This window comes from Heterodontus francisci, chromosome 8 (assembly GCF_036365525.1).
Source record: "Heterodontus francisci isolate sHetFra1 chromosome 8, sHetFra1.hap1, whole genome shotgun sequence".
Classification (NCBI taxonomy): domain Eukaryota; kingdom Metazoa; phylum Chordata; class Chondrichthyes; order Heterodontiformes; family Heterodontidae; genus Heterodontus; species Heterodontus francisci.
In genome coordinates this window covers 79,150,002-79,167,389 of record NC_090378.1, presented here as the reverse complement: position 1 = coordinate 79,167,389, position 17,388 = coordinate 79,150,002, and the positions used below count along the sequence as shown (strand labels likewise).

The window sequence follows — 17,388 nt, the reverse complement described above, 5'->3', positions numbered from 1 at the left end:
CCCTGGAACGACCCAGTTGCATTGAAGTTCAGGGTAATGGAGAGCTTGATGGCTGTAGGTAGGGGACAGTCATGGGGACCGTGAGGCTTCAGGTCTTTGTGGATCAGATCACACAGGACTGAGTCCTTCTGCCTGGATAGATGCAGCCTCCTACAGCACTGGCACTCTGTCATTTGCAGTTAGCTGACACTTGGGCTGTGTACCCTATGTCTTGGGTAGCACCTTCTTCCCCTTGCAGTCCCCACTGTGCTTCTCTGGCCTCCTGCTGTCTAGGAGGCTGAATCTGCCGCAGCTTATCCTGGCTGCTCTGTCCAATGTCAGAATAGCCTGTTCCCATCTGAACTCCCTCAGCTGGGCTTTGTACTTCACCAGGCCGTCCCCTGCCAAACCCAGATGCCCCAGTGATGCCAGCAGCCTCGTGTCCCTCTCCAGTTTCCTGCCACTTATCAATGAGAAGTTCAACTCTTCCAGCTGCAGCAATAGCCACACTGAGCCACATCAGAAGCAGCTGAGCTTTATTTGCCACCTTTGCTTTATTTCAATCAGTCCTTCCCATAGCCCTCATGGCCCTTCACCCCATGGTGTCTTCCCTGTTCTCAGCCTTTACAAATTGTGAACTGATACTGACAATCCTGTTACAATGCTTGAGGCATGCGCCTGACCCATTCCCTTCCTGCTGGCATCCCTTTAAAATGGAGTTGTGTTCCGGAGGCAGCCGGACCTAGTGCCGACCTCTGTGAACGTGATCCTCAAATCGCACTCGCCAATGTTCCCGTACTCAGCGAACTTTGAAAATCTGGCCCATTTGCTTACACTGGAATGGAAAAGCCATAGCTTTTCCTAGTGTGTTTAGAGGGTATCTAGTGGCTAAGCACTAACACATGCTTACTGAAATATCAGTATAGTGATGCTTGTGGAGGAGCAGCACAACTCTGACAACAACTTCCTGATTTCCATATTTAACTGCATATGTGCAGTCGCTGAAAGTTGCTATGCGATTTCCTCTTTAATAATGGTGAGAACTGATAGCCTCACTGTTATTTTTACCCAAAATCTGGGCCACTGACTTGAAGTGGCTGAAATACACCTGTCTTAACATTACTGTGTCCTCTCCATGACCTCCTAATTGCTTAATACTGCCAAGCAACACTGAATGCTCATGCCACATGGCTCCAATTTAGTTCTTGAACACCAGAATGGTGGGAGATGACTGGCAGAATGGACATGCCCCCAAGTTAATATGTAAACAAAGTGTCTATCGTTTTGAATGTGCGGCATTCCTAGCTGCAGCTCCCATTTTCTGGAAACTTGGTTGGGGCATAAAGTTGGCAGAGTTATCAGTTGCCTGATGGCAGGATCCCCAAGGACACATTGTACAGTGAGCTCGTCACTGGTATCAGACTTACCAGCCGTCTATGTCTCCGCTTTAAAGACGTCTGCAAACGCGACATGAAGTCCTGTGACATTGATCACAAGTCGTGGGAGTCAGTTGCCAGCGATCGCCAGGGCTGGCGGGCAGCCATAAAGGTGGGGCTAAAGTATGGCGAGTCGAAGAGACTTAGCAGTTGGCAGGAAAAAAGACAGAAGTGCAAGGGGAGAGCCAACTGTGTAACAGCCCCAACAGCCAATGTTTTCTGCAGCACCTGTGGGAAGAGTCTGTCACTCTAGTATTGGCCTTTCTAGCCACTCCAGGCGCTGCTCCACAAACCACTGACCACCTCCAGGCGCTTACCCATTGTCTCCCGAGACAAGGAGGCCAAAGAAGAAGAATAGGGAACCAGCAAGCGAACAAACAGACCACCTATTGTGAAATTCTCTGGTGTTGCAAGAAGCTAATATAGCATTCAATAATGTCCTTACTGCAGCACAAACTTTAGTGACACATCAAGCTATTGAAATGTAATTAAATTGGTACAATAAGGTGTGATTGGCAGTACTGTGCTGTCATGTCAATCACATCATCATTATCACCTTCTGTTTATTAATATGGTAAATTATTAAAATACCAGATGACAGTGTAGCTTTGTAGAAACTTGCATATGAGCTTAGTCAGTGAATGGATTAAGTCTGTGTTTTTCCTGTATTCCCGACAATAGAGTTGTCGATTTCAGGTCAGTTTCATACAATTTAAACAGGCTAAAATGGAATTCTAAAAAAATTTTTTATTCATTCATGGGATGTGGGCGTCGCTGGCTAGACCAGCATTTATTGCCCATCAATAATTGCCCATGAGAGACGGTGGTACTGAGCTGCCTTCTTGAACCGCTGCAGTCCATGTGGGGTAGGTACACCCACAGAGCGATTAGGAAGGGAGTTCCAGGATTTTGGAACAGTGACAGTGAAGGAACAGCGATATAGCTCCAAGTCAGGATGGTGTGTGGCTTGGAGGGGAACTTGCATGGTGGTGTTCCCATGCATCTAATGTCCCTGTCCTTCTAGGTGGTAGAGGTCACGGGTTTCAAAGGTGCTATAAAAACAAAGGTGACCGCGGTGACTGCAACAACTACCGTGGAATCTCCCTGCTCAGCATAGTGGGGAAAGTCTTTGCTCGAGTCGCTCTGAACAGGCTCCAGAAGCTGGCCGAGCGCGTCTACCCTGAGGCACAGTGTGGCTTTCGTGCAGAGAGATCGACTATTGACATGCTGTTCTCCCTTCGTCAGATACAGGAGAAATGCCGTGAACAACAGATGCCCCTCTACATTGCTTTCATTGATCTCACCAAAGCCTTTGACCTCGTCAGCAGACGTGGTCTCTTCAGACTACTAGAAAAGATCGGATGTCCACCAAAGCTACTAAGTATCATCACCTCATTCCATGACAATATGAAAGGCACAATTCAACATGGCGGCTCCTCATCAGAGCCCTTTCCTATCCTGAGTGGTGTGAAACAGGGCTGTGTTCTCGCACCCACACTTTTTGGGATTTTCTTCTCCCTGCTGCTTTCACATGCGTTCAAATCCTCTGAAGAAGGAATTTTCCTCCACACAAGATCAGGGGGCAGGTTGTTCAACCTTGCCCGTCTAAGAGCGAAGTCCAAAGTACGGAAAGTCCTCATCAGAGAACTCCTCTTTGCTGACGATGCTGCTTTAACATCTCACACTGAAGAATGCCTGCAGAGTCTCATCGACAGGTTTGCGTCTGCCTGCAATGAATTTGGCCTAACCATCAGCCTCAAGAAAACAAACATCATGGGGCAGGATGTCAGAAATGCTCCATCCATCAATATTGGCGACCACGCTCTGGAAGTGGTTCAAGAGTTCACCTACCTAGGCTCAACTATCACCAGTAACCTGTCTCTAGATGCAGAAATCAACAAGCGCATGGATAAGGCTTCCACTGCTATGTCCAGACTGGCCAAGAGAGTGTGGGAAAATGGCGCACTGACACGGAACACAAAAGTCCGAGTGTATCAGGCCTGTGTCCTCAGTACCTTGCTCTACGGCAGTGAGGCCTGGACAACGTATGCCAGCCAAGAGCGACGTCTCAATTCATTCCATCTTCGCTGCCTTCGGAGAATACTTGGCATCAGGTGGCAGGACTATATCTCCAACACAGAAGTCCTTGAAGCGGCCAACACCCCCAGCTTATACACACTACTGAGTCAGCGGCGCTTGAGATGGCTTGGCCATGTGAGCCGCATGGAAGATGGCAGGATCCCCAAAGACACATTGTACAGCGAGCTCGCCACTGGTATCAGACCCACCGGCCGTCCATGTCTCCGTTATAAAGACGTCTGCAAATGCGACATGAAATCGTGTGACATTGATCACAAGTCGTGGGAGTCAGTTGCCAGCATTCGCCAGAGCTGGCGGGCAGCCATAAAGACAGGGCTAAATTGTGGCGAGTCGAAGAGACTTAGTAGTTGGCAGGAAAAAAGACAGAGGCGCAAGGGGAGAGCCAACTGTGCAACAGCCCCAACAAACAAATTTCTCTGCAGCACCTGTGGAAGAGCCTGTCACTCCAGAATTGGCCTTTATAGCCACTCCAGGCGCTGCTTCACAAACCACTGACCACCTCCAGGCGCGTATCCATTGTCTCTCGAGATAAGGAGGCCCAAAAGAAAGAAAGATTTAAGGAGCCTTGGTGTGTTGCTGCAGTGCATCTTGTTGATGGTACACACTGCTGTCACTGTGCATCGGTGGTGGAGGGAGTGAATATTTGTGGATGGGATGTCAATCACGCAGGCTGCTTTGTCCTGGATAGTGTCGAGCTTCTTGAGTGTTGTTGGAGCTGCACCCATCCAGGCAAGTGGAGAGTATTCCATCACACTCCTGACCTGTGCCTTGTAGATGATGGACAGACTTTGGGGAGTCAGGAGGTGAGTTACTCGCCACAGGATTCCTAGCCTCTGACCTGCTGTTGTAGCCACGGTATTTATATGGCTACTCCAGTTCAGTTTCTGGTCAATGGTATCCCCCAGGATGTTGATAGTGGGGGATTCAGCGATGGTAATGCCATTGAATGTCAAGGGGAGATGGTCAGATTCTCTTTTGTTGGAGATGTTCATTGCCTGGCACTTGTGTGGCGCAATTGTGACTTGCCACTTATCAGCCCAAGCCTGGATATTGTCCAGGTCTTGCTACATTTCTACACGAACGTGCTTCAGTATCTGAGGAGTCGCGAATGGTGCTGAACATTGTGCAATCATCAGTGAACATCCCCACTTCTGACCTTATGATTGAAGGAAGGTCATTGATGAAGCAGCTGAAGATGGTTGGGCCTAGGAAACTGCCCTGAGGAACTCCTGCAGTGATGTTCTGGAGCTGAGATGACTGAACTCCAACAACCACAACCATCTTCCTTTGTGCTAAGTATGACTCCAACCAGCGGAGGGTTTTCCCCCTGATTCCCAATTACCTTAGTTTTGCTAAGGCTCCTTGATGCCATACTCGGTCAAATGCTGCCTTGATGTCAAGGGCAGTCACTCTCACCTCACCTTTTGAATTCAGCTCTTTTGTCCATGTTTGAACTAAGGCTGTAATGAGGTCAGGTGCTGACTGGGCTTGGCGGAACCCAAACTGAGTGTCACTGAGCAGATTATTGCTAAGTAAGTGCCTCTTGATAGCACTGTCGACGACACCTTCCATCACTTTACCGATGATTGAGAGTAGACTGATGGGACGGTAATTTGTCCTGCTTTTTGTGGACAGGCAATTTTCCACATTGTTGGGTAGGTGCCAGTGTTGTAGCTGTATCGGAACAACTTGGCTAGAGGCATGGCAAGTTCTGGTGCACAGTTCTTCAGTACTATTGCCAGAATGTTGTTAGGGCTCATAGCCTTTGCAGTATCCAGTGCCTTCAGTTGTTTCTTGATATCATGTGGAGTGAATCGGATTGGCTGAAGACTGGCATCTGTGATGCTGGGGACTTCTGGAGGAGGCCAAGATGGATCATCAACTCAGCACTTCTGGCTGAAGATTGTTGCAAATGCTTCAGCCGTTTCTTTTGCACTGATGTGCTGGACTCCCCCATCATTGAGGATGTGAATAGTTGTAGAGCCACCTCCTCCAGTTCGTTGTTTAACTGTCCACCACCATTCACGACTGGATGTCGCAGTTCTGCAGAGCTTAGATCTGATCCGTTAGTTATGGGATTGCTTAGCTCTGTCTATCGCATGCTGCTTACACATTTTGGCAAGCAAGATGCCCTCCTGCACTCTCCATTGAACCAGGGTTGGTCCCTTGGCTTGATGGTAATGATAGAGTGGGGGATATGCTGGGCTATGAGTTTACAGATTGTGGTTGAGTACAATTCTGCTGCTGCTGTTGGCCCACAGCGCCTCATGGATGCCCAGTTTTGTATTGCTAAATCTGTTCAAAAGCTATCCCATTTAGCACCACACAACATGAAGGAGGGTATCCTTAATGTGAAGATGGGACTTTGTTTCCTCAAGGACCATGCAGTGGTCACTCCTACCAATACTGTCATGGACAGATGCATCTGCGGCAGGCAGATTGGTGAGGACGAGGTCAAGTATGTTTTTCCTTCTTGTTGGTCAACCGTGTGTTTTATGTTAAAAAGGTCAGTTATTTTACTTTTTTTTAAATCAAGCAGATCAAATGAAGATCTTTATATGTTATTAAAGGTGCTGTAATTAATTTTGTTTTGCTCATTGTCATGACTGCCATTCTACCACCAATTACCTGCAAATACAAATTGATCAATGTTATAAGTAAATGAGGAAAAACCCCTTTAACTACAGTGGGTTGTGTGGCGATCAAACCTCACTGACAAAATGATGCCAGCAGGATAAAACTTATGACCGATCATACCACAAAGTATGAGTTCACTTGGCACCAATTACAAGTTTAGAATTTTGCGAGTGCATCCCCAAAGAAGGCTCACTGTGGAGATCAAAGAGAACCTTTATCAAAGGAAGATAATGATCTCACAGTCAGGTGTTACATTTACAAAGAAAGCCTGCAGCCCTGCAATTGTGCATTCACTGAACTTTATATTTCAGCACAACATTACTGCACCGGTTTAATTTTTTGCTTTGCTGTTGCAGAAATGGCAAACAGCAAGCAAGAGCAAAGAGTTCCTTACCTCCTTGTTTTCATAGCACTCAATGCTGTTGTCATTCTTTATAACAATGTATCGGTCTTTCCATTTCTTGAATTCTTCTACATATTGTATCACTTCCTGTTTATACACCACTTTCCCAGTTTCCTTTGGCTCCTGTAAGATAGAATGTAGGCTCTAAAGCAGAATTCAGTTACAAACTTCCACTACATTTCAAATTGTTTGAACACCTAAACATATATTTTGATGCCTCACTATAAACTCTAAGAGAAGGTGGGGCAGCACAGTGGTGCTAGACTTCAGTACACTAATACTTGGTGCTACAGGTTGAGGATGGACACAAGCTCAAATCTTGCTTTGTACAGCTCCCAACCTGCAATGGGCCAAGTCAGGAGATGCATGAGGAGACTCTGGAATATTAAGTGGGAGATGGGGAGAGCAGTGAGTCATTTCAGGGAAGGGGAATATTGACAATAGCTTGGTTGCAGACTATCTACCTGCCCTTTTAGCTGTAGACCTGAGGCCCAACAGATGAAAAGGGGAAATGTTCTTCTTTTGGGCCTCCTTATCTCGAGAGACAATGGATACGCGCCTGGAGGTGGTCAGTGGTTTGTGAAGCAGCGCCTGGAGTGGCTATAAAGGCCAATTCTGGAGTAACAGGCTCTTCCACAGGTGCTGCAGAGAAATTTGTTTGTTGGGGCTGTTGCACAGTTGGCTCTCCCCTTGCGCCTCTGTCTTTTTTCCTGCCAACTACTAAGTCTCTTCGACTCGCCACAATTTAGCCCTGTCTTTATGGCTGCCCGCCAGCTCTGGCGAATGCTGGCAACTGACTCCCACGACTTGTGATCAATGTCACACGATTTCATGTCGCGTTTGCAGACGTCTTTATAACGGAGACATGGACGGCCGGTGGGTCTGATACCAGTGGCGAGCTCGCTGTACAATGTGTCTTTGGGGATCCTGCCATCTTCCATGCGGCTCACATGGCCAAGCCATCTCAAGCGCCGCTGACTCAGTAGTGTGTATAAGCTGGGGATGTTGGCCGCTTCAAGGACTTCTGTGTTGGAGATATAGTCCTGCCACCTGATGCCAAGTATTCTCCGAAGGCAGCGAAGATGGAATGAATTGAGACGTCGCTCTTGGCTGGCATACGTTGTCCAGGCCTCGCTGCCGTAGAGCAAGGTGCTGAGGACACAGGCCTGATACACTCGGACTTTTGTGTTCCGTGTCAGGACCTGAGGCCCAACAGATGAAAAGGGGAAATGTAACAAAATAACAAGGAGCAACTTACACAAGCATCCCTAGAGAAAAGCCAAAATTACAGAAACTAATCATGAAATCATAGAATGGTTGCAGCACAGAAGGAGGCCATTTGGCCCATCGTGTCCATGCTGGCTGTCTGCAAGAACAATCCACCTAGTCCCGCTCCCCTGCCTTTTCCCCATAGTCCTGCAAATTTTTTCTCTTCAGATAATTATGCAATTCTCTTTAGAATGCCTCAATTGAATCTGCTTCCAACATACTCTCAGGCAGTGCATTCCGGGTCCTAACCACTCGCTGCATAAAAAAGCTTTTCCTCATATCGCCGTTGCTTCTTTTGCCAATCACTCTAAATCAGTGTCCTCTGATTCTGGATCCTTCCACCAATGGATACAGTTTCTCCCTATCTACACTGTCCAGCCCCCTTATGATTTTGAACACCTCTATCACCTCAGGGCAGCACAGTGGCGCAGTGGTTAGCACCGCAGCTCACAGCTCCAGTGACCCGGGTTCAATTCTGGGTACTACCTGTGTGGAGTTTGCAAGTTCTCCCTGTGTCTGCGTGGGTTTCCTCCGGGTGCTCCGGTTTCCTCCCACATGCCAAAGACTTGCAGGTTGATAGGTAAATTGGCCATTATAAAATTGCCCCTCGTATAGGTAGGTGGTAGGGAAATATAGGGACAGGTGGGGATGTGGTAGGAATATGGAATTAGTGTAGGATTGGTATAAATGGGTGGTTGATGGTCGGCACAGACTCGGTGGGCCGAAGGGCCTGTTTCAGTGCTGTATCTCTAAATAAATAAATAAAATAAAATCTCTTTATCTTTTCTTCTCCATGGAGAACAGCCTCAGCTTCTCCAATCTATCCACATAACTGAAGTTCCTCATTCTTGGAACCATTCTCGTAGGAACATAGGACTTAGGAGCAGGAGTAGGTCATTCAGCCCTTCGAGCGTGCTCCACCATTTGACAAGATCATGGCTGATCTGGTTGTGGTCTAAACTCCACTTTCCTGTCTGCCCCCCATAACCCTTGATTCACTTGTCAATTAAAAATGTATATAACTCAGCCTTGAATAAATTCAATGGTCCAGCCTCCACTGCTTTTTGGGGAAGAGAATTCCACAGACTAATGACACTCTGAGAGAAAAAAAACCTCCTCATCTATGTCTTAAAAGGGAGACCTCTTATTCTTAAACTGCATCCCCTAGTTCTAGTTCTCCTCCACAAAAGGAAACATCCTCCAGATATCCACTCTATCAAGTCCCCTCAGGATCTTATATGTTTCAATAAGATCACCTTTCATTCTTCTAAACTCCAATGGGTATAGGCCCAACCGATTCAACCTTTATTCAGAAGATAAGCCCTTCATCCCAGGAATTAGTCGAGTGAACCTTCTCTGAACCGCTTCTAATGGGCAATTATATCCTTTTTCAAATAATGAGACCAAAACTGCACACAATACACCATCTGCCAAATTTTTGCCCACTCGCTTATGTTATCTATACCCCTTTGTAGACTCTTTACCTCCTCTTGACAATTTATTTTAGTTCCTATCTTGGTGTCATTTAGTTACCGTGCATTCAGTCCCTTCATCCAAGCCATTGCTATAGATTGTAAATGGTTGAGGCCCCAGCATTGATCCCTGTGACACTCCACTAGTTACAGCTTGCCGACCTGAAAGAGACCCATTTATCCCTACTCTCTGCTTCCTGTTAACTAGCCAGTCCTTTATCCATGCTAACATGTTATCCCCTGCACCATGTGCTCTTATCTTGTGTAGTAACCTTTCATGTGGCACCTTCACAAATGCCTTTTGGAAACCCAAGTGCACCACATCTACAGGTTCCCCTTTATCCACCTTGCTTGTTATTTCCTCAAAGAACTCTAATAAATTAATTAAACACGATTTCACTATCACATGTTGACTCTGTCTGATCCCATTATGATTTTCTAAGTATCCTGCTATAACTTCCTTAATAACGGATTCTAGTAATTTCCCTATGACAGATTTTAGGCTAACTGGCCTATAGTTTCCCACTTTCTGTCTCCCTCCTTTCTTGAATAAAGGTGTTACATTTGATATTTTCTAATCCACTGACACCCTTCCAGAATCTAAGGAATTTTGGAAGATTATAACCAAAGCCTTTATTATCTCTGCAGCCACTTCTTTTATGACCTGAGGATTCAGGCCATCTGGTCCTGGGGACTAGTCACCTTTAAGTGTAATAGTTTTCCCAGCACGTTTTCCGTGGTGAAGATGATTGCTTTAATTTCCTCCCTCTCATTCACCTCTGGATTTTCAAGTGTCTTTGGGAGGTTTTCTAAGTCTTTTACGGTGAAAACAGACACAAAATATCTGTTCAATGCCTCCACCATTTCCTTGTTTTCCATAATCAGTTCCCCAGCTTCACTCTCTAGAGGACCAACACTAGCTTTAGTTACTCTTTTCCTATTTAAATACTTGTAGAAACTCTTACTATCTTTTTATATTACTGGCTAGTTTTCTCTCATAATCTACTTTCTCCCTCTTTATTTATTGTCATTCTTTGCTGGTTCTTAAAATCCATCCAATCTTCTGACCTACCACTAATCTTGGCAGATTTGTACAGTGTTCGTTTCAATTTGATACTACCCTTAACTTCCTTATTTAGCCACGGATGATGCATCCTTCTCAAAGAATCTTTCTTCCTCACTGGGATAAATCTTTGCTGAGAGTTATTAAATAGCTCCTTAAAAGTCTGCCACTGCATCTCTACTGTCCTGCCTTTCAACCTAGTTTCACAGTTCACTTTAGCTAGCTCTGCCTTCATACCCTTGTAATTATCTTTATTTAGATTTAAAACACTAGTCTTAGATTCACACTTCTCCCCTTCAAATGGAACATGAAATTCTATTATGTTATGATCGCTGTCACCTAGAAGCCCCTTACCATGAGGTTATTGATTAATCCTGTCTCATTGCACATTACCAGATCTAGAATAGCCTGCTCCCTGGTTGGCTCACTTAATGTACTGCTCTAAGAAATTGTCCTGAATACACTCTAAGAGCTCATTTTCCAGGCTATCTTTGTGAATCTGATTCGCTCAATCTGCATGTAGACTAAAGTCACCCATGACTATTGTATTCTTACACGTCCCATTTATTTCTTCCTGTATAGTGTAGCAACTGTTAGGAGGCCTCTAACCTACTCCCACAAGTGACCTCTTACCTTTCCTATTTCTTATATCTACCCAAACTGATTCTACATCTTGATCTTTCAAGCTAAGATCATTTCTTGCTGCTATACTAATGACATCCTTCATTAACAGAGCAACCCACCACCTTTTCCTAGCGTCCTGTCTTTTCAAAATGTTGAATACCCTTCAATATTCAGATCCCAGCCTTGGTCATCTTGTAAACATGGAGGGGGGGGGGGGGGGGTGGAATTTTATGCTCGCAGCAGGGTCTTGACGCCAGGAGAAAAGCGACGCCAAGATCCCTGTGCCCCCTCTTCTGCAGAAGGCCCGCTGAATTTAGTGCCAATCAAGCACTTAACTGAACAGCGGCAGGCCCATCGTCAGACGTCCCAGCCTTGCAGTGCTGCTGGCCAATCAGCTGCAACAGCCATACACTGAGGACAGGCCCTGGAACCAGGCTTAAGGTAGGTAAGGACGGGAGGGGTCTTGCAGGGTGGGGGTCGCAGGAGAGTGGGGAAGAGTGGGTCAGCAGCAAGAGCAGAGGCTGGCCCTCAGCACCCCAAGCCCCTTCCTGATACTGCGTCCCTCGTTCAGGCATTAAGTGCCTTTGAACGAATGACAACCCCCTCCCCCCAACCCCAGGAGCCAGGAAGCAGCCCGCATGGTTTCTTGTACCATGTTTCCTGTGCAGCAACAGGGCCGCCTGCCACATGGGTAATTGTGGCTGCAGCAGGAAGAGGCCCTTAATTGGGGTTAATTACCTAGTTAAGGGCCTCAATTGGTGGCAGGGCAGGAAGGCCTTTCACAGGCCTTCCCGCCCCAGACTAAATTTCGGCGCTGGTGGTATGGTGGCGGGGTCTCCCCCACCAACCCCCTACTCCCCGCCACCATACTACCAATTTTATGCTTTCCCTGCCTCCAAACCTGCCGTAGTGGAGAGCATAAAGTTCTACCCCATGTCTTTGTAATGGTTATCAGGTCACACACATTTATTTCTATCTTGCTAACAATTCATCCATTTTGTTAGGAATGCTGTGCACATTCAGATACAGAGCCTTTAACTCTGTCTTTTTACCATTTCTGCAGTCTCTGGCCTTATCTGCTGGTGCACTGTTAAGTTTGTACGCTCTGTCCATTCCTACCCAAAATGCAACTCTGCTCTATTACCTTGTTGATTCCCTTTGATTTACCACATCTCCTCTCACATGATCCCTTCCTCCCACTATTTTTCTGCACCCTCTCTAGTGCCTTAACATCCTTCTTAAAGTTTGGAGCCCAGAACTGGACACAATGCTCCAGTTGAGGCCAAACCAGTATTTATGCAGGTTTATCATAACTTCCTGTGTACTCCATGCCCCTATTTATAAAACCCAGGATCCCGTATGCTTTATTAACCACTTCCTTAACCTGCCCTGCTACCTTCAATGATTTATGTACATATACCCCCAGGTCTACTCCCACAACCCCTTTAGAATTGTGCCCTTTATTTTATATTGCCTCTCCTTGTTCTTCCTACCAAAATGAATTACTTCACACTCCTCTACATTAAATTTCATCTGTCACTTGTTTGCTCATTCCACCAACCTGTTTAAATCCTCTTCACAGTTCACAATACTTCCAAGTTTAGTGTCTTCTACAAATTTTGAAATTCTGCCTTGTACACCCAAGTCTAGGTCATTAATATATATCAAGAAAAGTAGGGACCCTGACACTGACCCCTGGGGATCCCCAACTATATACATTTCTCCAGGCCAAAAAATATTCACAACTGCTCTCTGTTTTCTCTCACTCAGCCAATTTTGTATCCATGTTGCTACTGTCCCTTTTATTCCACGGGCTCTAACTTAACTGACAAGCCTGTTATGTGGCACTTTATCAAATGCCTTTTGAAAGTCCACGTACACCACATTAACCTCATTACCCTTCATCAACCCTCTCTGTTACCTCATCAAAAAACTCAAGCATGTTAGTTTGACCTGATTTGCCTTCAACAAATCCATGCTGGCTTTTTGTAATTAATCCGCATTTGTCCAAATGACTGTTAATGTCCCAAATTATCATTTCTAAAAGCTTTCCCACCACTGGGATTAAACCGACTGGCCTGTAGTTGCTGGGCTTATCCTTACACTCTTTTTTGAACAAGGGTCTAACATTTGCAATTCACCAGTCCTCTGGCACCACCCCGGTATCTAAGGAGGATTGGAAGATTATGGCCAGTCCCTCTGCAATTTCCTCCCTTAATTCCCTCAGTACCCTTGGATGCATCTCATCCAGTCCTTTAAATACAGTCAGCCTACCTAATATCTCCTCTTTATCAATTTTTAGCCCAACCAGTGTTTCAAATACCTCCTCTTTCACTATGACTTCGAAAGCACCTTCTTTCTTGGTAAAGACAGATGCAAAGTGCTCATTTAATACCTCAGCTATGCACCTACCTACATGTGTAAATCCCGATTTAGGCTCCTAATTGGCCCAATCCTCCATTTACCACTCTTTTTTTCCTATTTATATGTCTATAGAAGACTTTCCCAAAGACAAAACTTTTTTTCTAATGTCAATTATTGTTTTCTTCTGAAAGCAGTCTCATCACCCTCTTGGAATATTTCCAAATGGGACATAAATCACACATCCACTTATTTTAGTTAAGGTTGAAACTTGCAAATAAGAGCAACAAATGTTGGTAACAATTCCTTTGACTGCATGTAGGGTGATTGAAATGTGGTTGTGACATTTCCACTTCAATATTTCTACTGAAACCACAAACTGGTACTACAAATTTCGTTAGAAATATCCAGAAGAGGAAGTCTTCACTAATACATTTAAACATCACTACACAGAGTAGCAGAGGCATTCTTACCCCGTCTAGTGAAATCTCAACCCATTTTCTGTCAAACACAGAAATCAGAAGTTGGATGGATTTCCACTAGCCTGAATTGCCCATTCCATGTTTAATGGGGCAGCAATGTTTTTCAGCACATTCTCAAGTCCATTAATTTATCTAATTACTCAGGTTCAGATCCAAATTAATCAGGAGTCAGCCTGATGACTCTTCCAGAATCGCTGCCTTCTGCCATGGTGGAACTCAATCCTATTCCAATCAGGTAAAGAACAAGAACACAAAGAACAACATGCATTTGTAAATAGCAACTTTCAGAGTCAGTCCATTATTTTTAAGCATGGTCACTACTGTAATGTAGGCAAATACAGCAGTTAATCTCTCCACAGCAAGGACCCACAAACAGCAATGGGATAAAGAACCAGTTACTCTGTTTTGAAGATGTTGGTTGAGGAATATATGTTCACCGGGACAACTCACCAACTCTTCTTCCAATAGTACCATGTAATCTCTTACATCCATCTGGGAAGTTAAAACAGGGCCTCAAAGAGAACATCTTTAACAGTACAGTACTCCCACAGTACTGTACTGAAGTGTCAGCCTAGATTATGTGCTCAAGTCTCAGTAGTGGGTCATGAATCCATTGATATAGATGGTACTTTCATATTGTTAACTGAAAACAAGATGGTCCTCTGATGGGAGTAAGCACATTGTAGCAATTATACTCCAATGTCTTCTCATGTACTTCTTTGTTATTCTTTCACAGAATATGCTAGAGAACCAGGAAATCAAAGTAACTAGTTATTACCACACAAATTTGAGTGTTTATTTGGACATAACATCCACAACCTTCTGACTCAGAGGCAGGAATGCTACAACCAAACACACCATCAAATAGATAGAACAAATCAACAAGAATGCTTTGTGCAAAAATGTAACTTTTATGCGTTGTGCAGATTCCTCCTTTGAAACAATGACCCATGCCTACACATTGATAAATGTAACATATTAGAACAAATCATTTCCTTGTTATTGATATGCAGGACAAAGCGACAGAGAACTGTTTCACTGAGTCTGTGCTTCCTTTAAATTGCCCCAGAATTTCCAGCATCTCCCCAGGGGTGAAACTGGGCCTTTATCTGTAATAGGCACAGGCCCATGACAGAGTTGTACATGAAGGGGATAGTTCCTAGCCTCCAGCCTTACTTTCCTTCACGTTGGCTTATTAGACACAAAATCAAAAGGAATCTCAAAGAAGCCAAGCATTGGAGCTAGTGCTGGAACCCCTGCGAGCAGAAAGTTCTGCAAATGTACCAGGAAAACCTCAAAGACCACTTGTGGCATAAGATAATCCATGAATGTTCAAGAACGCAGTCCACTAACACCTTCTCAGTACAAGTAGGGATAGGAAATAAATGGAACCTTGCCATCACTGTCCACCACCTGAGAACATTTTTTTTTAAGTGCAAGTAGTTTAGGAAGATAGTTCTCGGAGGTTGGAACACGGTGATTGATGGAGCAGCCTCCAATGGTGAAGCAGAATGGATTGGGGACAAGCATTAATCCAAAGTTGGAGAAACAGAGGTTCAGGCTAGGAAATAAGATTTCCCAAATAAAGGTCTGAGATGGTTTAATAATGAGGTTTGGAACCTGAAATTGATTTGCTGCCAGCGGAATTTGGTGATGATTGGGTTGATGGGTGTTTGCAGAGAGAAAAATTCTGGATTAGCTGAAGTTTGTGGAGGGTGAGTTTGGTAAGTATTTGAGAAATCAGTCCTCAAGGTGATGAAGGCAGATGTGAAAACATTAGCAACAGAGGGGCTGAGATGGGCACAAGCTCGCAATATTCACAAGGTGGCATTGGTAAATGACTGGATCTAGAGTATAAAGCTCAGAACAGAGTCAAAGAAAATGTAAAGGATGCAAATGGCTGGTCAAACAAGCAGCCAAGGAAGCTAATGAAGACAATGTCAGAGATACTTCAGTGCTGCCAAAAGCCAAACAGAATGTTTCAGTTTTGCCAAAATTAGGCTGGTGAAGTTGTGGACTTGACATTGTACTGGCAGTTGTATTGTACAGCAACAGACTTGGAATCAACTAAGCTAATAGAGGGTGTCATTAGATGTGATCAGAATATTGTGTGGAAGCTGTCCCATTGTTGTGAATAATGCTGCCAAGGGTTAACATCTAGATGATGATTACAAGGCCATGAAGAAAGGAGCCTGAATATAGGTTCATAAAAATTACGTTCTTACCCTTTTAAAAGTAAAACTAAGTAAAAGGCTCAAAGCCAGGCTCCATTCCTACAATGAAAATAGTCAAGTAAACCACTCCAAGCCCCTTTGCTATCAAGGCCCTGGCCTGCCTCACTCCTGTTGCCTCCACTAGCCTCCATCCTGAGCCCTAGGGCTTCGTGCTGTTGTTCCCTGTGGAGCTCCACCTTGTTGCTCTAAATTAAAACAGTTGGGCTTGCAAGTCACAGAATATACTGCTTCAAAGGGAAACACAAGGTTAACGCTGGGATTTTATGAGTCCGTGGCATGTCTGATGGCAGAACTGGAAGTTGGTGGAACTTCTGCTTCCACTCTTTTTCCCACTTTGCACACTATTTTACATGCAAATTAACAGTGCAGCAACGGGTGCAGAAGACATGTGCAATCAGGTGGCAGGGACGAACTTACATTGGTGGAACCTGCCGTCACTTTGTGAAGTACCATGAGCCACATGTTAATAAATCATTCTGTGTTGCAAGCTACTAGGATCAGCAGCCTTCGGAAACACGTGCTGATTGCGGCCACGGAGTAAGCTTACTATAATTTGGAATTGGATTACCTTCATTTTCAGTTTGCACCCAAGCACCACCTTCCCCTCATAATTTTTTTTGCTTGATCAACAAACATTATTTCAGGCAGTAGGCAGCGTCCCACCCCACAATTCAGTGATGCCTCCCAGCAGGTTCTCCTCCAGGCAGTCAGGGAAAGGCATGAGGTCCTCTTCCCTGCTGATGGCATCAGAAGACCCTCCCGCTTGACCAAGGTGGCCTGGATGGAGGTGGCAAAGGAGGTATCGAATCGTGGGGTGACGGACAGAAACTGGATACATTGTCGGATAAAGTAAGTGATGTTCCTGAAGCTGGTATTAAGTGTTTCTTCTTAGTTCTGTGTGTGTAACACAGTGGGCAGACAAAGCATGCATTCGAATGCCTAATCAGCCTTGGTGCCAGACACCAAATGATACTTTCATAACTAGCGGGAGTGGGCAAGGACAGGTGGAAGAGTGACAGATATCGGACTCCTGTCAACAGCTGAGGAGCAGCCTGCTGAAATTGCATTCGAGGAGGGAGGCAGATCTGTTGCAGATGGCAAGGCAGGATCCTCAAGGCTTAAGGATGAAGTGTCTACTGTAGTCTAGCAGCCAAGAGGAACATGAGTGTAATGGTTACCCTCATGTTGTGCTGATACTTCAGGTTCCTCTGTTTGTGTCTCCACTGCAGCTTGCCCGCACTTGAGTGACAGAATGCTGTAAGGGCCCACAATCCGCCTCTGGGGAGGAAGAAGCCAATGCCCCAGAGGTGCATCATCACCTGCCTCTT

General features: G+C 45.2%; 1 protein-coding gene across 1 annotated transcript in view; it reads right to left on the bottom strand.

Annotated features, from left to right (window-relative positions):
- Positions 1-17,388, bottom strand: part of LOC137372931 (protein Niban 1-like) — a 220,872-nt gene that overhangs the window by 133,451 nt on the left and 70,033 nt on the right. The window contains exon 3 of the mRNA XM_068037435.1: positions 6,547-6,678. Within this exon, the coding sequence (XP_067893536.1) occupies positions 6,547-6,678 (132 nt within the window). The remainder of the gene's footprint in view (positions 1-6,546; positions 6,679-17,388) is intronic.